Source organism: Castanea sativa, chromosome 4 (genome assembly GCF_040712315.1).
Source record: "Castanea sativa cultivar Marrone di Chiusa Pesio chromosome 4, ASM4071231v1".
In the NCBI taxonomy this organism is placed as follows: Eukaryota; Viridiplantae; Streptophyta; class Magnoliopsida; order Fagales; family Fagaceae; genus Castanea; species Castanea sativa.
In genome coordinates, this window is record NC_134016.1 from 6,942,980 (window position 1) to 6,968,967 (window position 25,988).

General features: G+C 34.6%; 4 protein-coding genes across 6 annotated transcripts; 2 read left to right on the forward strand and 2 right to left on the reverse strand.

The window, feature by feature from the left end:
* Nucleotides 1–433: 433 nt before the first annotated feature.
* Nucleotides 434–1,080, reverse strand: LOC142632376 (uncharacterized). Its single transcript, XM_075806798.1, has 2 exons — nt 897–1,080; nt 434–744 (listed from the first exon to the last, which is right to left on the reverse strand). Exons 1-2 carry the CDS (start codon nt 1,078–1,080, stop codon nt 434–436), a joined length of 495 nt encoding a protein of 164 aa, XP_075662913.1.
* Nucleotides 1,081–1,958: 878 nt separating this feature from the next.
* LOC142632377 (uncharacterized) lies at nt 1,959–2,840 on the reverse strand. The gene has a single exon (XM_075806800.1). The coding sequence runs from the start codon at nt 2,838–2,840 to the stop codon at nt 1,959–1,961; it is 882 nt and encodes a 293-aa protein (XP_075662915.1).
* Nucleotides 2,841–5,845: 3,005 nt separating this feature from the next.
* On the forward strand, nt 5,846–6,391 carry LOC142632378 (uncharacterized). The gene has a single exon (XM_075806801.1). It carries the CDS (start codon nt 5,846–5,848, stop codon nt 6,389–6,391), a length of 546 nt encoding a protein of 181 aa, XP_075662916.1.
* A 10,976-nt stretch (nt 6,392–17,367) lies between these two features.
* Nucleotides 17,368–23,783, forward strand: LOC142630231 (putative beta-1,3-galactosyltransferase 14). Of its 3 annotated transcripts, XR_012843259.1 has the most exons (7): nt 17,368–17,647; nt 17,813–17,932; nt 18,077–18,159; nt 18,256–18,354; nt 18,603–18,705; nt 19,800–19,913; nt 23,611–23,783. XR_012843259.1 is itself a non-coding variant. In XM_075804210.1 (6 exons), exons 3-6 carry the CDS (start codon nt 18,100–18,102, stop codon nt 23,687–23,689), a joined length of 324 nt encoding a protein of 107 aa, XP_075660325.1. In that variant the 5' UTR covers nt 17,368–17,647; nt 17,813–17,932; nt 18,077–18,099; the 3' UTR covers nt 23,690–23,783. The 3 variants fall into 3 exon arrangements, 1 of the variants encoding a protein (XP_075660325.1); XR_012843260.1 differs by lacking the exon at nt 18,603–18,705; XM_075804210.1 differs by lacking the exon at nt 18,603–18,705 and having other exon boundaries at nt 18,077–18,131.
* Nucleotides 23,784–25,988: the final 2,205 nt, after the last annotated feature.

The window sequence follows — 25,988 nt, forward strand, 5'->3', positions numbered from 1 at the left end:
AGGAACCATTACCAATCCTCCAACGACTCCCTTGTTTGATAAGTTCTCGCCCATGAGTAATACTTCTCCAAGCATAGGAAGAGTGACTCGGAACAATAGCTTCAAGAAAGGAATTATTGGGAAAATACTTGGCTTTGTAAATCTTATAGAGCAAAGAATCTTGATTGTGGAGAAGCCGCCAGCACTGTTTAGCTAATAAAGCTAAATTGAAACATTTAAGATCCCGAAACCCCAAACTTCCATCCTTCTTTGCTAGACACATGTGCTTCCAACTCAGCCAATGTATTTTTGTTTCCTCATTTTTCTGCCCCCACCAAAACTTCCCCATCATGGAATTAATGTTATCACATAGCCCCAAGGGAAGGAGGAAATAGTTCATAGCATAAACTGGGATGGCTTGGGCCACAGATTCTATAAGAATCTCCCTGCCAGCCTATGATAATAATTTACCCTTCCAACCCTCAAGTTTGGATTGAACTTTACTCTTAATGTCTTCAAAAGCTTGCATCTTTCCTCTGCCAATTATAGGAGGTAAACCCAGGTATTTTTCCAAAGGCACATTGGAATTAGCATTGAAGAGCTGCTTGATCTCCTCCCGTAATGAATGAGGGGTATTGGAGCTGAATAAAATGAAGCTTTTATCACTATTTATCTTCTGCCCAGATGCAATTTCATAAGCTTGAAGAATTTCCATGATAATATGACACTCCGATAAAGACGCATTGCAGAAAAACAGACTATCATCTGCAAAAGGAGATGAGTGATCGAAGGTCCATTATGAGAACAACTCATTCCATGTAAATCCCTATGATGGGTTGCATACCTTAATAGTGCCGAGAATCCTTTAGTGCATAATAGAAACAAGTAGGGAGACAAAGGGTCTCCTTGGCGAATGCCTCTAGAGGGTTTGATAAATCCAGAAGGTGCTCCATTTACCAACACCGAGTAAGAAACAGTTGAGATCCCAGCCATGATCAAATCCACCCATTTTTTATGAAACCCCATCTTCAACATCAATGCCTTTAGGTAGTCCCATTCAATCCTGTTATATGCTTTGCTCATGTCAAGCTTTATCGTCATATGTGCAGTGTTCCCTTAGCGTTTGGATTTCATATAATGCAAAGTTTCGAAGGAGACGAGAATATTATCTGTGATCATTCTATTTGCCACAAAAGTACTTTGACATTCAAATATGATACTCCCCAGAATCAGCTTAAGTCTATTAGCTAAAACTTTAGAAACAATCTTGAAAATAACATTGCACAAACTGATTGGCTGGAAATGAGACATACTCTCTGGATTTTTCCTCTTTGGAATCAAAGTTATATGAGAGAAATTGATACTATGCAAGATATTCCCAGAATTAATACAATCAAGAACTGCATTAGAAACATTAGTACCTACAATATGCCAATATTTTTGAAAAAATAAAGGATTCATACAGTCAGGCCCCGGTGTTTTTGTAGGATGCATTTGGAATAGAGCTCTCTTTACCTTATCATAAGTGGACTCAACCAATAACATGTCATTCATATCAGAGGTAACCACTTCACGAACATGATTAATTACACGCTGGACAGAACTAGTTGAAGCACTAGTAAACATTGACTGGAAGTAGTCGCTTGCCACCCTCTCTAAATCAGACTATTTTGAATACCATCTACCATCCGAATCTTGTAGCTTTTGAATCTCATTACTCCTCTTCCTTTGTGAAGCCATTGCATGAAAAAATTTTGAGTTTCGGTCTTCATCCTTCATCCATGATATCTTAGAGCGTTGGTGGCAATAAGTGTTTTCCTGAGCCACTAATTCATTAAGTTCCAATCTAATGGCATTCCTTGCATGAGATAATTGCGCTGATTTGCAGGATCCGAATGACACTCTAACTGTAGATTGGTGAGTAATTCCTGCTTTGTATTGATAGAGCGTATGAGTCCCCTTGCACTACCACCTCCCCACTAAAGAAGAGCCACCCTTACTGCCTTAATCTTCTGTATAACCCGAAACATAAGAGTACCCCATTGTAAGAAATCCCAGCTAGATCTGATAATATCTTCACAATTAGGATCTCGCATCCAAAAAGCTTCAAACCTAAACATCCTGTGTTTTCTGATTGGAGGATTTACAGCATCTGTTTGGAGTTTCACAAATAATGCCATATGGTCAGAGAACCCAAATGGGACATGAGGCAACTTAGACTGAGGAAACAGTTGCATCCATTCCAAATTATGTAAGCCCCGATCTAGTCTTGCATAAACCAAATTCCCCTCAAATCTTCTATTGCACCAAGTGAATTTTGGACCTCTATAACCCAAGTCAATTAATGAACAATCATCTACTACTCTAGTAAATTCTGCTATTTGATTGAATGGTCGAGAACCACTACCCCAATATTCATCACTATGAAGAATTCCATTGAAATCTCCATTCAAAAACCAAGGCAGAGAATGTGATGCATGTAAGTGACGCATTAACTCCCAAGACTCCCCTCTCTTTGAGGTTTCGGGATGTCTATAAAACCCAGTAAAACACCAAACGACGCCATTCTGGTTTATTAGAGCATCAATGTGGTGTGGAGAAGATGTTTGAACATCAATCTCCACATTGTCACGCCACAATAAAGTTAAACCACCTCCCAATCCAACTCGAGGTACTTCAAAGCCTTGCTTAAATTCAATTTTTCTCTTCAACCTCCTAAAACCATCCCTGTCTAGCTTAGTTTCAGAGAGAAAAAGAAGTTTGGGATCTTCTTCGCTTATCAAGCAACGGAGCTCCTGTACTGCCTCTAGGATCCCAAGCCCACGACAGTTGAGGCTTAGTATTTTCATGAAGGATGACATGGAGGGAGAGTATCCCCAGAAGGACTTTCAATTGCTAATTTTTTAGGTCTTGAGTGTTCAACTAAGGAAGAAATTGAATTAGTTTTGTTTAATATGGGTTTGGAACATAGGCTTCTCCTTATCAATAGAAAGTGGGGTGGGATTTGAATTCCTTAGTAACTGTTTCCAGGATCGAAGACTAGTTTTGATGTGGGCCGAAAATTCCTCACTACTATCCAGGGATAATTCCATTTCAATATCATCAACTAAACACTCCCCATTTAAATTTTCAATTTCCGTCTCCTTCAATTTCTTTAAGCTATCATCTGATACAGGGAGGATTACTTCACCGCCCAATTTGAGTGGATAAAGGTTCATATGAATTAAGGGATTTTTGGGTGGATTGTTTTCCATGGGATTGGGAATAAGATTTTTTGAATTGGTATCCGTAACGGGTGGGGATCTCTCCAGGCTTCTCTGTTTTGGCATCTCAAATTGGTTAGAGTTTGAAGATGAGAGGGAAGTGGGTTTTTCAGGGTTAGGTGGGTGGGAATTGTTTTCCATAGCATTGGGGATAAGATTTTTTGAATTGATGTCCATGGTGGATGGGTTTCTCTCCGGGTTGCTCTGTTTTGGCTTATCTATTCGATTAGAATTTGAAGATGAGAGGGAAGTAGGTTTTTCAGGGTTAGGTGGGTAGGAATTCAATCTATCAGTTGAATTTAGATTAGGATAAGATTGAGATGTTACCTAGCAACCTGAAATTTCAGTAGAATCCTCCATGAACCAGCTGCTATGATTTCGCCAGACGGTTTACTGATCAGCGGAGGAAACTGCTGCTGGCGAAAAGTATGAGAGAGGTGCCTGTCCCCTTCTTCCTCATCGGATTCCAGATCAATGTCATCCTCGGCCACTCCAAATCTTGTTTTATTGAAAGAATTTCTTCCTTGGTTGAACTTAGGACCCACAGCCCGTAACCAAGGCCCAAATTGAAAGTCATCTTCCTCTACAGTAATACAACCTTTCTTGGCTTTGTGACATTCCCTCTCTTGGTGTCCCAAAATTCCACACCGATAACAGTAAATGGGAAGTCTCTCATATTTGAAATGAACCCACTCTTCCTCCATGCCCTCTATCTGTAACATTTTTCCCCTCATTAACGGATTAGTAATATCTATATCCACCCTTATACGAAGAAAGGGTCCCTACGCTAGACCACTTTTAGGAGCATCAACTAAGAGAGGAACGCCAATTTCATTGGCAATATAATGACCAACTGTTGCATTCATACTTATAATTGGGATATTGAAGACTCGAATCCAAAAGGGAGATCATTGAAATGAGACATTTTTTGGGCTAGCATCATTAGTGAAACGCTTCATCATAACCAATCTCTTATCAAAAGACCACGGACTCCTATCTAGAATATCATTCATATGTTCCTCCGTATCAAAGATTGCCAGGAATATATTGTTTCCCACATCTTTGATAGATACACGTTGAGAGCCTCTCCATAAATGTTGGATGGTGGACTTGAAAGCCTCTTTATTAAATTCTTTGTTGGTTTGCAACTTGAATAAAAGGCTGAACTGAGCTTGTTCTTTTGATTGTGCAACATCCTGAGAATTAATGGACAAAATACCTTTTTCCTCCTCTGAAAGAGTGAACTTCTTCCAAAGTTCCTCTAATGTCGCATCCATATCTTGGAGGTGGATGATTGTAAATGGGAGAATGTGGAAGAAAAGATGAGGAAAAGAAAAAAAAATCCCCTACTACAATCAACGAGAAATTGATTTGAGGGGTTAGGATCTTATGTATGAAGAACGCAAGTTAGGAGCTTCTACTTTCCAGAGACTGCTGAGAGCCTAGAAGAGAGAAGTTTAGTTGCATTAGAAATTGATCGGCCTTCTTAAGTGCACATGTTCCTGTTGCATTTAAAATAATAGTAAAGTTAGATTACTTAGAAAGATAAACTAAACAAAAAATATTTAAAAAATAAACATAACATTTTAAGTAAAGAAAAATAAGTAAATATTTTATAAAAATTACACCTCAATCTCAATCTACTTAATGTTGGTAGCAGATTCAGCACTGTAAATATTCATACTTGCAAATAGTAGCTCAAGTTGGCCAATTTCGTCAACATCTTCATCTACAATACAATATTTTAATATAACTTAAGGTATCATGAAAGCAAATAAATAAAGAATTAAAATTATATAATTATGACTATAAATAAATTAAATTACCTTCAAATCCATATAGCCAACTTTTAGTACACAACGTGCATGACTTCCACATTCTTAGGTAAAAGACGTGATCGATATGGAGTAAGAATTTTTTTCCCAGTGCTAAAACTTGATTCAGAAGCAACAGTGGTTATCGAAATGCTCATGAGATCCCGTGCCATTAAAGAGAGCTCTGGAAACTGATTGTAATTCTCTTTCCACCAAGAGAGAAAATTCTTACCCGTTTTGCCATGTCTAGTTTTAGTCTTGATTATTTCCATGTCAAAGTTTTGATTGTAATTGTATTGATTTTCATGTATGCTCTTTATTTGAGTTGTAAAAGCAAAGACTTGTAAAGCTTAAGTGCGCATAATTGAAGTAAAGCACACATTTTTTTAAATATAACATCTAATAACATTTAATATAAATATTCGTAAGATATAGTAAAAAAAATTATCAAAAATTTTTTTGGATATTTTACCTATTAGGTAAGTGCAAATGTGCAATTGAATAATGCTTGTAAGTTTAAAATTTACATAAATTTCTTTATATATATATATATATATTTGATTAAATAATTATATAATTGATTGAAAACAATTATATCAATGGACAATATCGTAATAGTTTCCCAAAACGGTGTCAGTTTTGATGTATCAGTAAAATTTTTTCTTCTTCTCTAGGTAGGAGCCTTTTCTCTCAATGTGGGTGAGCTTTTCTTCCCACTACTTTTTTCCTAAACGTAGTGGTGTCACTCTACTACTCTTCTCATACAGCAGTAACACCTTTAAGTTTCAGATGGATTCTGAATTTATCGAGAGGATGCAGAGAATTAAACTCACAAATGAAGAGGGTGAAATCATCCAAGTTTGCCCAAGCCAAAGGGGTAAAATTTTGGAGGAATGTTCACTCAGCCTATTTGGAAAATTCTTAACGAATAGACCGTTCAATCAACGAGCTGCGAAGAATATTTTGCGCACTACATGGAAGTTTGGTTCGGACCTTAAGATTATCGATATGGGTGAAGGACTATTCCTGTTCAAATTCGCTATGGAAAGCCAATTGACATGGGTACTTAACAATGGACCATGGAGTTTTGACAACTATCTCCTGCTGCTTAGGCGATGGGAAAAAGGAATGAATGCAAACACAATAAAGTTTACTCATTGCTCAATGTGGGTGCAAGTGTGGGGCTTGCCTTTTGAACTCTTTAGTGAAGATGTAGCGAGCGACATTGGGAGAGGAATTGGTCCGATGGTGGAAGTGGACTGCAAGGGAGCCACATCAGACCTAGCTAAATTCCTTAGAATTAGAGTGGAGGTTCCATTGGAGAAACCGCTTTGACGAGGCAGCAAAATAAGGGGACCAGAGGGCAAAGTTGTAGGGGTCGATTCTAAATATGAAAGGCTGATTAGTTTTTGCTTTTGATACGGTGTACTAGGTCATGAAGTCAAAATTTGTGCAACACCAGGGGAGGCAGATATGTAGGAAAACTAGTATGGGGACTGGGCACCAAAGGGTGGAAGGCCAGGGAAGGAACACCGCTCACGGACAACAAATACCACACCGATGAATCTAGACACAATAGGGGAGAAGGGAGAGCAGCAACAGAGAGGACTTGAAGGGCAAGCTGAAAATCCGGGGGAGCAATTATTCAGCATGCCAATTGATTTCATTGAAGGTAATTTGAATTTTTTTTTTTTAGCCGAAAATGGTTAGGATTCCTAGTCCAAATCAAATTTCGAATTCTCAAAGAGATGAGGCAAACTTGAGGTCAGGTTTAATGTCTAAGTCAGATTCTGATTTCAACTTGAAAGGGAGAGACAAGGGTGAATCTACTAGCAAACTGAAAATTGGAGATAAAATCGAAATTTATAGGGGGTCCAGATAAAATCCTCTTCAAACTCAAAGTCTAGCCAACTTAGGCCTTATGGCATGAACCTAACTGAAGAGAATTTCGAAAAGCCTGGAGAGATCCACTCTGAAGTTGGGGAAGATATTGAGATGAGCACAACATCATTTGAATGTACTGAGAACTTAGGCTTGACAAAACACTCTTTATGAATTGGAAGCATATTATTCGGGGTGATATGGTTTTGAATTCAAATCAGTCTCCCAGTCTGAAGATGTTGAGCTCCAAGCGGCATGTTGAAAATCATGATCCCAATCACTTTGCAGAACTGCATCCACATCTGAAAAAACAAGCCATTGATCCATTTGATACCCATTCTATCTTTCCTCTAACTGGGGTTGGTACTCAATCTCCCCCTTCTCTTCCATGAAAATTCTCAGCTTTTCAAATCCAATTATAAAAAATTAAAAAAAAACAATAAAAAAAGAAGAACAAAAAAGAGTAAATGTAGTAGGTTTTGGTCTCCTTATACGAAACAACAGAGGTGAAGTGTTTGCTGCATCATGTGTTCGTGTGGCGAAGACTTTGAGCTCCATTTGTACAATGACTTCTTTAGTGAGAACAGCTTTACAATTCAGTCTCAGCATCAGCTTCTTAAAAGTTGAAGAAGAGTGTAACCTTGCTGAACTTGTTGATCTTTTAAACTTTGATAGAATTTGCTCACTAGAGGTTGCTTGGATCTTTGAAGACATTAATTGGATTAGGGATAGTTTTGATTTATTTTATTTTATTTTTAATTTTTCCTTTACGATGTAATCGTGCGGTTCTAACTTTGGTTAGTGCTGCAAAAGAGAAAGAGAAGGTTATTATTTGGTTAGAAGAATCTCCCTCTTTTCTCTTCCCTATTGTACAAAGTGATTCTATGTAAATAAAGTCTACTATCGTTTCTGCTAAAAAAAAAAAAGGACAATATCATAATAATCTAGTTGTAGAAAGTTTAAACATAACATTTTATATGATTATGTTGTGCTTTATAAAATACATAACTTTGACGGTTATAATCAAATGATATATATGACTCAATCAATATGCATCTAAAAAATAGAGATCAAAATGCACAAGAATAGTAAATTAATCTTGTTTGTATCATTTGACATGTAAATAAAAAATAAAAATTGTTTGTAAATCATTGGTATAACATCCGGGTAAATATAGAAAGGGAATGCAAGAATTTTTAGAGGACATTAAGGTCTTTTTGTACTAAATGGTATTAGCTATTTTCAGCCACAAGATCCTCCTCCCCTCTACGTAACACGTTATCCTCTCCCCTTATCGTCATGGCTCCATTTCCACCACCAAGCCTTGACAATGGGGGAAGTGATTCTAACTACGACTCAAACAGCCTCAGAGCGCCGTTGCTTCGCTGGTGGGTACGTATTAATTCTTTTATTAAAAACACACTCTCTCTCTCCTATGATCTATCTATCTATTCAGGCTGTGATTCTTAAACTTCTCCCCATTCTCCCTAGGCAAAGGAAAGTATATTATGGTGATGAGTAAAAGTTTTGACTTAGAGATTCAGTTTTGGTCAAGTTTATTATTTGGGCACCATCTAAAGAGTTAATTTTCCATTCTGAATATATGGAAAAATTGTTACCTGATTCATTTCATCAACAAGCTTTTATTATAAGAAAAAGACAGTGATGGGTACAACTGGGTGGTACACTGCTAAGACAAAATTGGATGACACATTATCAGGTTTCTTGATATTCTGTTTGCTTGATTGGGTTTTTTTCTGCCCTGTCTTACAAAGATATAATTCTGTTCTCTGGATTTCTAGAGGAAGTTATGCAAGTAACCCAAATGGTCCATGTCGTATAATTGATTTTTTAAAATACAAAATCATTTGGAATTTTTTGGTTTCATGTCGATATCTTGCCCCAGAATATGCAGAGGAAGGTAAATTAAATCTAGGCATTATTATCTTACAACTGATCAGGACAAATCCTCTGCTAGGCAATATGAGCTGTATATTTGAGACAGCTAGTGACCTTTAATTCTTAATTGATAGATGACGGTCTTATAAGTTGGTTTTGAGTTAAGCTTTCTATAATTGCTTCTTACAGTTATATTTTGGTTTAGCTTGATTTTCAGGTGGCTTACTGGAGAGCAATCAATATAAATTTGATCACATATATATCCAAATATATTAGATCAAGAAAAAATGGTTCATCCTTATTTATCATTATCTACAATAGAACAAACACTTGTTGAATATGCTCCCTGAAGTACCGATCTTAACTAATGAAGATTTGGTTTCAAATGTTTAGACAGCGGATGAGCAACAATTTTCCTGTTTTGCTACAACTACTACTTTTAATCTTCTTATAAAATTGCGGTTATATGCTACTTTTAATCCATTCACTTTATATTTGTGGTATTTGATTTTGGTTTATTCGCTTTTGAGATATGTTCTTAATTTGTTGGATTTATTTGTACTATTTTTTAAATAAATTCCATTGCAAAAAACGGTTACCATTTTGTTTTAATGTGTTTGTATATGAACTACTTTTTTTGCGAAAGGTATACGAACTACTTTTGTCTAGAGCAATATATTTTTGGGAAATATTAACAAACACCTGTTAAGGTTTTCTTTTTTGTATTTCACTTAAAAAGAGAAAAAAAGTTATTAAAAAATTGTCAAAAGAAATAAAAAAAATTACCAAAAATTGAAAAACTGTCAAATACTAAAAAAATTACCCAAAAAGTTACTAAAAATATATTGTTAACGGCACCTTACGGTGCCCGTTAACACAACCTTATATTTTTTGTTGTTCTCTATTTATAACACAAGACCCACACATAGTGAAGATTATATGCTACTAGTAGTAGACATAATCAGGGCGAGCTAGGGATGGGCCCCGGGGGGAAGGGGATGGCCCCCTGAATTTTCAAAATTTCCATTTATAATACTGATAAAATGGGAAAATTTTATAACTGTTAAGGAAATGGCCCCCCTCAACTCACTGGTTGTACTATAGGTAGACTCAACGAAAGTGCCGCCTTTGTATCTCTCTCTGTTGGTATGTTTTGAGTCTTTGTGGTTAGTTTAGGACTTTTTGTTTAGTTGTTTTACTGTTTATTCTCTCACTGTTATAGATGACACGTAGTTGATATTTGTAGTATATCATGTTTATAATATTTAAAATATAAACTAGTGGTTAACAGCTAGCATCTTTTTATAATCTATAATTTTAGTTTTATTTTTAAATTTGATATTTGTGGCTGGCTTGATATGTGGTTTATTTGATAACAATGGTTTGAATAATTGTACTAGGTTTTTTTTTTGTTTTTTTTCCAGAATAAGTTAATGTTATTTGCTTGTTTATTATATATATTAGTATACAATTATATTTGATCAAGTACCATGTATAGTTATTTTATTCAGATAAATTTACACCTCAATTGTTTGGTTTTTGTCTAACTGCACATATAGAAACTACACTCACAGAAAAAAATTTAGATTCAATTATAAATTGAAAAAAAGTATATATTAAACTTGGCCTCTCAAAGAAAATTTTTTGACTCCCCCACTAGACATATATTTGAATAGTTGTATAATATATGATAAATTGATCCCATTTTCTAATCAACCTAAACCGTTTTCCTACATTTATGGAGGGACATGGAGAAATGACGTGTGTAGATCATGCCTGCCTATGGTACAACACTTGTCAACTAATTAAGTATAAAATTGCTCATAGTTGTTCAAAAAATAATCACTTTGATTCAATACTAAAAAAGATTACCACAACATATTTTTTGTGCGATGATTACTCCACAAGTATAAATACTTATAGGGTATGGGGGCAAGGACCGAGATTCAAGTCTCTAGGAGGAAGCTTCACACACATTTACACTTAGATTAGACTAGAGTAGAAATTCTATCTTGTATAAAAATAAATAATAAATTAACTAGTATTTCAAGGAACAAATAGACAATTTAATCAGCCCAAATCATGTTGCATATGTAAATGTAATAGAAGTGAGGATACATGAACTGAAATAGTTGTACCAATTAAGTATGTGACAACCTCTCGATCGATGCTGCAGCTGCACTGGCACGCAAGCAAGCACATGGAAATGGAAAAACTAATGCTTTTCCTTCAAGTACTTCAAGAAAAAGACGCTGCTTCTGACTAATCCAATGCATACCCATGCCCCATATTTCGCCCAAATAACTTGAGCTTATGATACTTATGAAAAGCTGGGGATGAAGAAACACAAGCCAATAGCGGCTCCAGGAATTTTGTTCATGGTGTTCCTTAAAAAGCATAAATTATACAATTTTATTTTCTTTTAGCCTTTAGGTAATTAAGTTTGATTCAATGTCATTAATTTCGTTCTGTTCCAACCAGAACGGCCGGATACCGTGCCGATAAACAAACCGAAACAGTAACCCCACCCTATTCTACTTTGAAAAAATTTTGGGTCATTCTGGTCTATTTCGGGTGTTTCGGGACGTTTCGATAAATATCAGCTGAAATTCAAGATTTGGCCGACATGAAGTTTGTGTTTAAAAAAAAAAAATTTGTTCTTGAAACCAAAACAAATTTGCATTTTATACACCCAAAAACCTCAAAAGGAAAAAAAAAATGAAAAGAAAAGAAATGAACAAAGGTACTTGTACAACTAAAACAAAAATTGTATTGAAAAATTTGAAACTCAAAACTTGAGAAGAGACACTACTGCATTGGTACTGGTAGAAGACACAAAAGTTACGAACAAGAAGGAAGGCAAAATATAGATGTAAAAGTGTAGATGAAGATGTAATGAAATTTCAAACATAGATGTAAAAGTATCTGGAAATCGCTTATTTTGCTAAAACTGAAAAAGTTTTGCTGAAAATATTGTAGATAAAATGTAAAAGTTAGCTGAAATAATACAGCGAGGTCCATTAATAGTACTAAAAAGTGCAGTAGGGCCATGGATAGTAGCAAAAATAAACTGAATAGTAAAATAAGTTAGCTAAAAATAATTTTTCCAAACACACACGAAGTATGGGCTCTATTGCACTTTTTGGTACTATTCATGGGTCTAATTGTACTATTTCAACTAGTTTTTACCATTATCTACAGTACTTTCAATAATAAGTTTTCAGTTTTAGTAAAATAAATGATATTCAAACAAATCCGAACTGTAGAAATCGAGAAGATAGAAGACGTGTGTAGTTAAGAATAAATAAGAGAAAAAAATTAAAAATGAGAAGTAATATATGTCTAATGAAGAAAAATAATAATAAAAAGTAATAAAAGGTTGGTAATTGTATTATATTGGACAGTGTGCTTAACCAAAGAATCAAGCTACTGCCGAGCCTTTAATAGTTTTATTATAAATTTTTTTTTTTTTATAGATTTTAGTTCAATTTTTATTTGAGTTTTTCCATTTTGCTTAAAAACCCCCAATATATTGTTAAGTTGCTCAAATTATAGACCAAAATTTAATTTTATTAGCATAAAAAAAAATTAGGATAGTCCCAAAAAAAATTTTAAAGGTAAATAAATATAAAATTTTAAATTATTATATATAAAAAAAAAAATTTAGTTCAGGGTGGTCCTGCATTACAGAGTTTTAAATTATGATCTGAGAAGATGAGTATCATCATTGTATACAAATTTTAAATCGTGTTAGGTTGATTAAGTAATGGAAAGGAAAAAAGAAGAAAAGGAATGGAAATGGGGTTCTGTGTTTTATGTAGAAACCACATGGTTACCCAAGCATATAGGATGTATACAATTGGGGACATTACAATCAATCGCCCCAAGTACAATAATCAATCAAGTCACAAACTAAACATAAAGAATAACAAGCCACAACTAACATCCAATCCAGGAAGTGTTCACAACTGACATGTTCTGCGTCCTATTCTCAGGAAGTGTTCAAGACTCAAGAGAGCCATTCTACAGCCTGGACCACCTCAAAGTTTTGCACTACAGAATGTTCAGGAAGTTATAAAACCTCAGGTAATTGACACATAACCCTCTCTACTCACTATTCAAATATTAACTTCCCTTGTACAGGACAATCATCATGCATTAGCTTTATTTTAATTTATATTCTGATGTGACTATAGTTATTTGAACAAACATCGATTATCCCTTTGTTGTGTTGTTCATTTTAAAATTTTTTTTTAGTATGTGAGAGGTTGTAGGCTCGCGACTCACCGGGTTCGTGCTCAACTCAACAAGAAAAAATAATATTTGTGTTGTTATTTGTAAAATAAATTGATAATGGCATTTGAGAGAGAGTTATGATTTGAAGGGCAATGTATCTTCAGTGAATATGGCTTTGGATATAATTAATTTAGAAGTTTGCTTCTATGTCTTGTGATTTCTCTACCCTCTAACTTCAAATATATATATACTACACATTGTGCTTGCTATTTGCATATTGCCAATATTTTGGTCATTGATCTTGTTGGGCATACGTGCTTACCATATGATCTAATGTCTCTATTATTATAGGTCTCAACCCAAATAAGTACTGCTGGAAGTAGTGGAATTGGTAGATATGGAAAAGGATTGGAGCTGGAAAAAGAATTGGAACTGGTGCTGGAAAAGGAAGAGCTGGAAAAATTGAAGGACAGTAGCAGTGCTAGTTTTGTAGGACCTTTTATATATTAGGACCTTTGATTGTTTGAGCCTTTTATGGTTACTGTTTTGTACAACTGTCCATAAGCTTATTTGATGGTGTTAATGGACAAAAGTAACCTATTTTATGTTGATCTTAGGTAGGACCTTTGGTTTGATAAACATTACCAGTCACTGTCTTGTAAAGCATTTCATAAGCTTATATGATGGTGATACTGGACATAAGTATCCTATTTTTTGTTGGATAATAGTTTACAAAACCTTTATGTTAACAACTAAATATTAAAGCAACTTGACTAAATTTATTTATCTTATGTGGTGTTTTTGTTGAACAAGCTATTGAGCAATATGATGGTGATACTAAACAAGCTTATGTGGTGTTTATGCTGAACAAGCTGTTGAACAATATTAAGGCAAATCAACTAAATGCCAATTTTCATTGCAAGAAATGCATTTCAATTTTCAGTACAATATAATATAACGAGTGGCCATTACAATTGTCATTACATTAAATAAGATAAGAAATTGACTACTTTTTCAAAACAATTGTCACTACAATCTTTTACAATAACTAAACTACAATTCATCTATTCTAAATACAAGTCCTTGGCCATTTGCTTACACATTGCCGAACTAATTAGCCTTCTCTAACTGCAGAATTTTAGCTTCCAACTTGTTAGCCTTTCATACTAATCCAGTGATAATTTGCTTAGCTCTGGTACAAATTTCTCCATCAATCCATTGTACAAAGTTGCAATTTACAATTTTCTACAATTTTAAAATATGCAGACAATTATCCAAGTTTGATAATCGGACCAAGTTTGATAATCTGAGCAAAATTTGACCAAAACTGGGCAACCAACAAGCATTCTATCCTTAGTAGGCATGCCTTATCAGCCATCACTTATCTCTACGCCCTTATCAACATTATCAATATGCACTCTATCAGCATTAGCAACATGCACTCCTTGCAACTTCAGAAAAGCTTGTGTCATATCAAAGCCAATGTAGAATACAAAAAATTTATAAGTCACATAGCCAAATTCCTCACTATTTATGCTACTAAGTTTCAAAATCAACCACATTGTGGAAGTATTCATGCTACTTAGTCTCAAACTCCATGCCAACTGAAAGGTACCAAATCAACCACAGCATCCATGCCTTGAGAGGAATTTTTGTCATCCTATTAAAATAACATCAAAACAAACAGGTGAGCTTAAGTTTTATACAAAGAAAAAGACTATGACTAACAAATTCAAAAATATACAAAATGAGCCTAGAAATATACAATCGACTTCAGGAATATGCATAACAAACCTAGAAATATACATAACAAGCCTAAAATCGGGACAAAAACACTGCTAAGAACAAACATTATAATCAAAATAGAAAGAAAAAAAATCTTTTCAATACACTTGAGTTCAAGATATATACAAGACAAGCTAGGCAAATGGGACAAAAACGCTACTAAGATCAAACATATCATCAAAATAGAAGAAATCAAGTTTCTTCTTTTCAACGCACATGAGTTCAGAAATATACAGAACAAACCTAGAACGAAACAAATTGCCTACAATAAGAAATTGGTTCAAAGCAAGGTGCTAAGAAAGGGAATTCAATCCTCTAGAGGTCAGAAGTACCACAATACGACTAGTTAAAGGCTACAATATGGACTCTTCAAGATCCATGAGACTTGCCTGACTTACTACCGCCATCAGGTGCAAAAATGATAAAGGGCTAGCTGAATTCATCCAATCAGCATACATAAATAACAAACTGACCAAAAATCATTCAAAATGTATTCATCCAATTGACAAGGTGCTTAGAGTGACCAGAAATCATCTTTATTATTCTTTAGTTACAAGGGAAATTCAATGTTGCTTGCACCTTAAAATCAATAAAATAAAAAAATAAAAAACCAATAGCATCCAATTGTTGCCATGAGGGAAAGAGAATGAAAAAAAAATTGATAAATGAGAGAGAGAGCTTTTTGTGTGTGTGTGTGTGAAAATATTACTTCTTTCAGTTAGGGACGGGGATTTACAAAACTACCACTGGGTTGGCTGTTCTGGTGCGGGATGGCCTATGAAAAGTTTGGACCCTGGCTGCATTTATTTAGATAATACTAATGTTTTTTGTTTTCTGTTACTTGGGAGATTAACAAAAACACATTTTAGATTGCTGCCACCCGATTCGACGTCTCCGCGTGGTTGGATGCGGGTTCGAACTCTCTAACCCGACCCGACGCGGGTCAGTTGCCGGTTTTACGTTTCAAAACCCGTGACACCCGACCCGATCCAAAACAATCATCCTCTCCGGTGAAATATTATGAATTTTGGACCAAATCTGGCGAGATCCGGTGACGTTTTGGTGTTCCTCAGCTTTGATCTGGCCATCCTTGGTCTTCCTTCTCTCAGATCCGGTGTTCCTCAACTCCGATCCAACCACCCTTGGTCTTCCTTCGCTCAAATCCGATGTTATTTGCTCAGATTCACTCAAATCCGGCCAAGATCTACTCTCCTCCTTCGCTCAGATTTGCTCAAATCCAGCGGTATTGGGTTAAAGCTGACTTAGATCTACACAAATCCGACTATTCTTGGTTAGATTGGGCTCCGATCTTCTCAAATCCAACGATAGTCCGTTAGATCCGGTTGACCTTCAACTCAAATCGACGAAGATAGATCTTCTCCTCCGTTTGCCGTCGCTCATCATCGGAGTCGACCGACCCAACTGTTCGCTCCCCTGAGCCTTGCCGACTCGACCCGTGGTGGTCGGCGGTCGATTGTTGGTCTTTTTTGTTTTGTTTTGTTTTGTTGTTGTCATTTTAGCGATTTCAAGGGTATATTAATTATTTTAGAGTTATTTTAGGTATTTTGGTCATTTTGTGATTTTGTGGTATTTTTGCTAAATCTAGTGGTTTTAGAGGTATTTTGGTCATTTTAGAAGTTTCGGCAGTATCTTGGTCATTTTACAAGTTAATGGGTATTTTTTTGTCATTTCAGAGATTTCGGGAATATTTTAATCATTTTAGAGGTTTTAATGGGTATTTTGGTCATTTTTTTTGGCTTAGGGGTATATTAGTCATTTTTAAGGTTTATGGGTATTTTGGTCATTCTCATGAATAAAATCAATTTTCCAGATACACATTTCAACTGACTCTCTATCTTTTCTCTATCTCATTTAAATATTATTTCTTCATTTTTTTTTTATTCTTTTCAAATTCCAAATAACTTTATTTTTTAAATCTCCAATGATGTAATTTTCATGCAATATTTATTTGTTATTTTTTATCAAATCTATGTTAGTCTTGTGCAAATTCTTTGGAATTTTTATGTAATTTAGAATTTATCAAATTTTCCTATATTTTAGGAATGAGCTTATCCATTAATTCTACCCTAAAAAAATCACTAGTTTTTAAATTTTTATTGGTTAATTATGAATATTCATTAACTTATAATTATCTCTTTCTATTTATTTTAATAAAAATACACTATCTAATCTTGATTTAAGATATTATTATTTTAATTCATTAAATTCTAATTAATTTTCCTTTTAAAAATACTTACCGTAATTACTCCATTAGTCATTTTCTATTTTTTTTTGAGGAACATTTTAGTGATTAGTATTTTTTTTTTATAAAGCAAAAGTATATCATTAATTTTTAATAAAAGAAAAACTTATCAAATTATAATCATTTAGTCCACACATTTCTTTCATTAAAAAAAAAAAAAAGAAGGTTCAAAATAAGTCTCATTTTAGTTGCAATAAGCCCCCACTCACCGCTTCAAAATTTTCAGCCTCCCACTTAATTTTTTTCAGATTTCCCGCTTCTTAATTTTTAGTCTCATTTTCTGCCTCCATCCACATTTTCCTTTCACTCACTCTCTCTCTCTCTGCTGCGGATCTCCCTCACCCGATCTCGCTGCTGACAACCACCATCTACACTGCAGCTATCAACGACGACGTGGTGGCTTCCCTTCTTCCTTTACCAGCCTTCCCCTTCACCCATCTCCTCTCCAGCTCTTCTTCTTTACTCAAATCTCATCCTCTCTCCTCCAAAATTTCAAACCCCAAGCCCCAGCCTCTACCCAAATCTAGGTAAGTCTCTCTAGCTTTCTTTCCTATTTTGTAGTTATTTTGTGTATATATTTGTAGTTAAATTTGTGGTTTTTAATTTTTGAGTTAAAGTTTGGTTTGGATTATGTGTAGTAAAAGTTTAGTTTGGATTATGGTTTTAGTCATTGAATTTGATTTGTTTTGTAGGGAGAACTGGTATTTGATGATTTGGATGTTGGGATAATTGATGAAGCTGTGAAGAAGCCATCATGCGAGAAGGGTTTCATTTTGGATGGTTTCCCAAGGACCGTGGTTCAAGCACAAAAGGTTGCATTCTTTTTTGCTTCTTTCTTTTTCCTTTTTAAAAAAAAAAAAATATATGATATATGTTGTTCTTTTTTGTTACCTTTTGCACCTTCTTTTTTAAATTAATTTGCTACTTTACAAATCGAAATTTTGTTTTGTTTGCAGATTAGCTTACTTCAAAGCTGCATATGCACTTTTTGATGCTGACTTTTATGTTAAGGTAGACGACGACATATATTTAAGGCCAGGTGAATGTATTGAAAATCTTCAATGTGTTTCTAAGTTTTCTTAGAAAGATTTTTTTTTTTTTGGCATTCATTTAATTAGCTTCCATTAATTGTCAGATCACCATCACTGTTGTTGGGGAAAGAGCGGTCTCATTCGCAAACTTACCTTGGGTGCATGAAAAAGGGTCCTGTTTTTACAGACCCTAAACTCAAATGGTTAGTCCTATTTCTTTATTTGAGGCCCTTGATTTCTTCCATTTTCATTTCTCTGCATTTTGACTTTACTAAGATGAGTTGCATTGGAAACTAGATTATAAGGCTCCAATTAAGGGAAAAATAAATTGAAAAAGAATTGTTATGATTTTCAATAGTACTTGGAGATTCTGTTCCGGCTCCATTTATGCAGAAAAAGAAAAGAAAAGAAAAAATGATTGTATGATTTTAGCTTAATGACTCTGCCCCAGGGAGTAAGAGTGCGATAGCAAATGCCTTCCATCAAAAGCAACAGATTGTGGATTCAAGTTCACACATCAGCCTAAACTACAAAGTGGGAGCTTTATGCAATGGGTATGGCCTTTTTATAACCCTAAGGAGTAGCACAATTGGCTCTGATCAAAAAAAAAAAAAAAAAAAGGAGTAGCACAATTGGCTAGAGATCACATCTCATAAAGTAGAGGTCACTAGAATGAATCTCCCAATCTCCCTTCCCTTGGTGTCAAAACTTATATAAAAAAAAGATATTAGATTATTGATGCTACTCTATCAACTTAGAGATGATTTTCAATTGTAATTGGGTATGCTCCAGCTCCATTTATGAAGAAATTGGATTAAAAAAAAAAGAAAAAGAAAAGAAAGAAATGATTATATGATTTTAGCTCAATGATAACCCTAAGAAGTAAGAGGTCAAGTTTTGGTGCGATAGCAAATGCTTTCCATCAAAAGCAACAAATTGTAGATTTGAGTCCACAAATCAGCCTACCCTACAAAAGTGGGAGTTTTATGCAATGGATATAACCTTTTTATAACCCTAGGTAGTAGTCAAATTGGTTGGGGACCACATCTCATGAAGTAGAGGGTCTTTTATTTACTACCCCCGCTTTTGTTCTATTCATTCATTGAATTTAATATGTTGATTAAGGTAAAGTTTCATAAAAACTCCACCTTCTTTGAAATATCATGAACAGGTCCCGTAGGTTGAGCCCCTCTTTCAAGGAAATATAGAATAGTTGGAACATTTAAATAGGTTTGATTTTTTATCAGATCATAAAAACCCACTTTCTGAAGATTTTTTCCTTCTTTTTGACAGTAGTATGAATCTTCCCCTCGTTTTTACCTTGCAAAACTTATAAAAGCAATGATATTAACTTAATGATGCTAATCTTTTGCCTTGCTGTGTTGGGCTGGTACTGTTCTAACCTTGAACGGATGAACTACATCAAAGAGGCCAAAATAGTCAATTGTAAATGTCTCACATCTAGATGCATTCTTTCCTATCTCACATTTAGACACCTTGAATTTTGTTTGAAAACTTGTAAATAGTGGCAATAGAATTGGGCAAAGTTAAGGTGTTTAATAATTAACAGAAAAACTATCTGTTTTTCATTTTCTTTTCCCATTTTTTTTAATCATTAAGTTTTGATCAATTCGGTTAAATTATGCAGCTACGAGCCACTATCCTATTTGCTTGGAAAGGAGTACTTTCTTCATGCTAATGGCCCAATATATGCCCTTTCTGCTGATGTTGCTGCAAGCTTGGTTGCTCTTAGAAACAATAGGCAAGTTTGTTGCTTTGCTTGTACCTCCCTACTTAGTGTCAATGTTTGGTTGGCCTTGAAAAATTTTCTTATTAGGAATTTGAAGTTGGTATTTATACTACCACATAAAGAGAAGTGGGCTGAAGGTAGGTTTTTTCACCCCTCCATGTTCTTTTTGTATACCACAGTTCATTTATTTAGAGGGTGTAATAGTAATCCAAAAGGTGGTCTCAGCATATTGATGAAAATTCCCACTCCTCTCTGCCCTCATCCCATGGTGTTTGTTATATCAATTCTATGCATCTGATTTTGGGATATAATTTCTATTCATATTTTAATGTGCATGGCACTGCCATTGACGGTTTGCATGTTAAATCTATCGGCAGAACATGCATGGGCTGTAGCTGTACACCTATGTATGTTCGACTTAGCTGAGGCCCGGGCAATTAATATAAGTATATAACATATATATTTCTTTTCGATCTTTGTTTTGGGTATTTGATACAGGTACCACTTTGTGGCTTTATTTAGAGATTATTGTAATGTTGAGTATGATTTGCCCTTTTTGTATACAAATGTGTTATCTAGTTTGTTAGTTTTAATTATTTATATGATTCTCTTATGCCTTTTTTTAGTGGTTAACTGAGATTATTTCTATTTTTAATAAACTCTATTGATTTTTCCTTTATTATTAGTCGCTAGTTTTGATGTATTTGGTACTATCAAATTGAGATAGTGGCCTTTTCAATTGCAAACTTTACAATTGGATTCCAAATATTAATTTATTGTAATTTCTATTAAATGATTCCAAATATTAATTTATTGTAATTTCTATTAAATGTATTTACTTACACTTGGTGGCTGATTTCTAAGGGTTGCGTAGGTGTGATTCCAAAGTTGGTAAAGCTTTTTAAAGAAAAACTTTGCGTTAAAGTTTTGGGAAATTTCATCAGAAAGATGCACTATGGCATAGATACAAACATTTGAGGAAGCAATGTAATGATACAAAGGTTCTTCTTGAGCTAGTGGGTTGTCTTGAGATCAGGAGAAATAGTAACCTCTGAGATTATATCTAGGATTCTTATACCTTGGTGAATTGCCATTTATCCTTTCTAGTTTCAAAATAATTCAATAAAGTTGGTCTGCTTATATTGTTGTATTTTCATAGTAGTATTTCTTAATCTACAATTAATATTAGAGTCCTTTCAGTTGCATTATCTCAGTTTTTGTCATCCAAAATCTGATGTTGTAGAACCCACAATTTTCAGTTTAAATTAACTTTATTTGTGCTTGATTTATGGAAATCCAACTTCTAATGAAGGGTAAAACCAAGCGGGTTTGTAATGGTGTTTGTGTGAGTTTCTTTTGTCAGGCCTTCCACTTTGTGTAAAAAATTAATTATATGGATTGTAGTCAATGAGAAATTTGGTGAAAGTGTATAATGTGTCTTAATATATGTGTTCTCTCTTTCTTGTGTAGTTCTAGGGTTCCTAATTTCATAATGAAAATTGAGATTGATTTTTTTTTTTTTTCAATTCTGAATGTTCATCTATAACAAAAGATTTTCTTTTTAGTTTTGAAAGTTTAATTGGATCTATACTTTCGTTGTTCCCTCTTTGCTATTCTCTCTCAAAGGTAATTTTAGAGATTTTGATTTTTTTTTTTTAATTTTTAATTTTGAATGATCTATACTTTCATGTTAAGAAAGCATGAACTAACCCTGTGATTAAGGGTGCGTTTGTTTTGACAGTAAACCAATTCCGGAAAATATTTTCAGCATTTGCGGGTGTTTGGCAACACCGGAAATTTTGGTCAAACGGAAAAAAGGAAGCGTTGACCGTAAAACAGGCCCTCCCCACCCGGAAAATAATTTACATGTGTATTTTACCTTCAAACTGAGTTTTCCGTTGGAAAACACAGAGAAAGAGAAGGAGAGGGAGAGAGCAACAACCACACCAGAAAAGAGAGAGAGAGCTAGAGGGAGATCGCCGGGAAGCCAAGATCACGCCATCCTCAACCCAAAGGCTCGCCGGCGAGCTCGCGCCGGGCGAGATCGAGGCGCGATCTCGCGCTGTCGAGCTCGCGCAGGGCGAGATCGAGGCGCGATCTCGCGCGGTCGAGCTCGCGGCGGGCGAGATCGACGTGCGATCTCGCGCCGTCGAGCTCGCGGCGGGCGAGATCGACGTGCGATCTCGAGCCGTCGAGCTCGCGGCGGGCGAGATCGACGCGCGATCTCGCGCCGTCGAGCTCGCGGCGGGCGAGATCGACGTCCGATCTCGCGCCGTCGAGCTCGCAGCGGGCGAGATCGACGGCGCGAGATCGCGCCTCGATCTCGCCCAGATCGCGCGTCGATCTCGTCGATCTCGCCCAGATCGCGCGTCGATCTCGTCGATCTCGCGCCGGCGAGAAACCCTCCCCACCGATCTCACTCTTCCTCCTCCCTGTCTCACCTCCCTCTCTCAATTTGATTTGGCCGGTGATTTGATTTTTGTTTGTTTAGAAGATCATGGATTTTAATGTTTTATTATAAAATTTGTTTGGAATGTGAGAAAATGGTTGAGAAAATGTGAAAAATTTGTATTTTCATAATGTTACCAAATACTTGAAAATATTTTCCAAAGTTTTTTTTAAAATGCCACCAAACACCTAAAAATATTTTCCTTTCCCGAAAATATTCTCATTTCCTGAAAATATTTTCCGGAATTGGTTTACTGTCAAAACAAACGCACCCTAAAAGCTTTTTTTTTTTCGTTCCTAGTTTTGATTTTGATATTGTGAGTTTTTGGGTTTGAAGCCATGGGCACAGCAAGCTATTTGTTCACTCTGTTATTTGGATTTGAAAGAACATGGGTACCATAGTTTTAGTTTTGATATTATGGGTCCTTATAATATAATATAATATTCTATATTATTATTATTATTATTACGTAACATGGTGAGGAAGATGACTTCTATTGCTTATTTTATTTGATATGAATTTAGCAAAATAGTGGGAAGTGTTGTGTTCTTACGGAATCTTTTCTTTAAAATAAAAGTGAGTGAAATTTTTTGCATGTCATTTAGTAGCTAGCTACAAGGCACTGCAATAGTAGGACTAATGAACTGTAAGTAACAAATCATATGAAGAATCTCCAATAATGGTAGATTTTGACTTTTAAACATTCAACTTAGGGGTAGAGAAGCTCTAATAGTGAAAATGGCTTTGTGATTCGGCTTGTATACATAATTGATATATTATGTTTCTCCACAAGCTAAATGAAGCTATCCAAATTGCAAAACTTCCACCACAAAAAAAGTTCAAGGTCCTTGGTTTGGATAACTATGTTTCTTGCCTATGGTGGGAATATGTTTCGTCACCATAGTCCACTTTTGTTGTAGTTAGTATAATCTTTTATGTAGTTATCTTTATCATTGTATAGACTTTGCAATTGAATAAATTACTTTACCAAAATATTACTAACCATACTATCATATTTTGCCTAATATCTTTTGATATGTTCTTTGTTACGATTGTTAATTTGGACTTATTTCTTTTGGAGAATGAGTCTTGATGCAGATTAAGTTTTGTTAAATACATAGAGCTTTCATATCTTTTTATCTATGGTATTTTTGAAAAATATAAATGATAAAATTTTACTTGAATGTTAAAACTATTTAGTAAGTATTTTTGTCATATATTTAAGTTGACCTTTACATTGGTTTATGCTCATTATTTCAGGTTAAAATGTCACGTGCCTTGGGTTACAATCTTACATATGATGTCGAGGGGAGATACATTTCATTGCAACAAGTTTTAGCTTGGCAGCATGTCCATATGAGAAATATGTTATTATTTGATTAATATTTGAGAGAATAGATTGGAACTTAAATTATATATATGATATTGAACTTGGGTATGTTTTTCCTCATTAGTAGTTATTGATTGAGCAGTTATTATGCTTATGAGTATTTGTGATTGAAAATTTGCGATGTGTGGGATTGTGATTTATTATTTTCCATCAGGTACCCATGTAAAATTCAAAATGTAAATTTTATAGAAAAATTCAAAAGAATTGTAAAATGTTATTAGTGATGACATTGTCATCGCTAATATTTTATCATATTATCAGTGACGACAAACAATATCATTGCTAATATGCAAATTTTAGTGATGATATATTTGTGGTCACTAATATATTATTGTCTATGATGACAGCAAACGTTGTCACTAGTAATGACATATTAGCAACAACAAAAATGTCGTCGTTAATAATAATTTACTAGTGATGACATAAAAATTCGTCATTACTAATGAGCTAGTAGCGACGACATTTCGTCTTGGGTTCTTAAGTTATTTATGATGACAATTGTCATTATTAGCGACGACTTTGTCGTCGTTAATAATATTGTATTTGCAATGACATTAATATCGTTACTAAAAAACTTTTTTGTTACTACTTTTGTTTAACGAAAGTTAGCGACGATATTTTTCATCGCCAATATAATTAGCGACGATATTTAAAGCATTAGCGACGACTATCTGCTGTCGCTAAAGACCAAATTTCTTGTAGTGTAAATTTTCCACAAGAAGACTTGATGTTTGGCATGAGATTTAACCCCATAAAGCAGATCAACAATTAAAATTTAGTTTAGACCCCGAAATCTCCCCCTCTACCTATTGCCTTATATATATATTTGTCAATTGTAATGAGTTCGGTATTAGGATTCTTTGTATTTGAAATTGATTTATTTCATCTTTTAATTTGAATATTATAAATCTAAAAGTGTATCTTGTATCACATCATTTAATACAAAATATATTTTGTAAATTGTGATCAAATTCAACAACTTGAAGTCTTGGAAACTCAAGCCTCATCCTTCTTTAGCTTGGTAAACAGGTAACAGGAAATATCTCCAAATAAACTCGTCAAAGAAATAATTGTGTCATGAACAATACACCTAACACACTCAGAAAAATGAAATTAAAGGCAGTATCCCACGGCCAGTACTACTTTTACAGTTATTGTTTGTATCATTTGTTTGCTCCCGGAGGCTTACCAAGATGTCCACGACCACCGCCACCAAATCCCTTTCTGGCCCCTCTTCAACACCAGCCATATTCTCCTGATAGTATGTCCAAATACTTACACCCTTTATTTTCATTGCATCCTTTCTCACCACCACATCCTTATAACTACGTACAAGTCGACATTACCACTAGCTCCTCTAATATAAGGCCAATAAACTTATACTACACTTTTGTTTGCTCATTCAATTAGTTTGAATGAAATTTTAAGTCTATTATAAGTCTAATACATTTATGTTTACGATAAACAAGGGAGGGGGGATTCAAACTCAAATTTTTCCTATGAGGAAAACCGAATGGTACCATTGAACCACAAAGTTCTCTGCGTTAAATCTTGACCTATAAGTCTAATGTATTACTTCAATCATTTATATGATCAAACACAACTATAGAATGTTACAATGAACATAATTTTACTACACTATTTGCTCAGCAATGTTGTGTAGAGATTAGTCGTTGTTTTGATTTCTGTGCATTTAGTTGGGTTAAGAAGGGTGCAAAATAGCTTATCAAAAAAAAAAAAAAAAAAGGAGCGTGCGTACAAATAGTATTGCTTGTTCTCTTGCTAAGTTTACTTTACCAAATAGCTTCTATGTCTGCTATAATAAGTTTTTCCTCCCTCCTTGATTTTCAAGGAGGTAAGAAACGATGTACTCAAAGCAGGAATTTATTCATTTATTTTAAATACTACACTACTTGCTCATAGTGTACTTAATGTAGGAAGAAAAGCCCAAGTAATGCTAAATGTAAAACAATTTTATAACAAATCTTAAGTGATAAGGTGTTAATGTTTGTAATTTGGGCCACCATTGATGCCACTCACCCACCAGTAACAATGAAATCTCATCCCTTTTTGAAATCTTGTTCGTAAACAATCTCCAAAAAGAATTATCTCCTTATGCTCTTTAAATTGTTTGCTACAAATTGATTCAGCATTTGAAGCCTTCTGATATATTGAGTCTGTTTGGATATAACTTATTGCTGAAAACTGAAAACACTGTACAAAAATAATTTTTTAATGTGTAAAAATT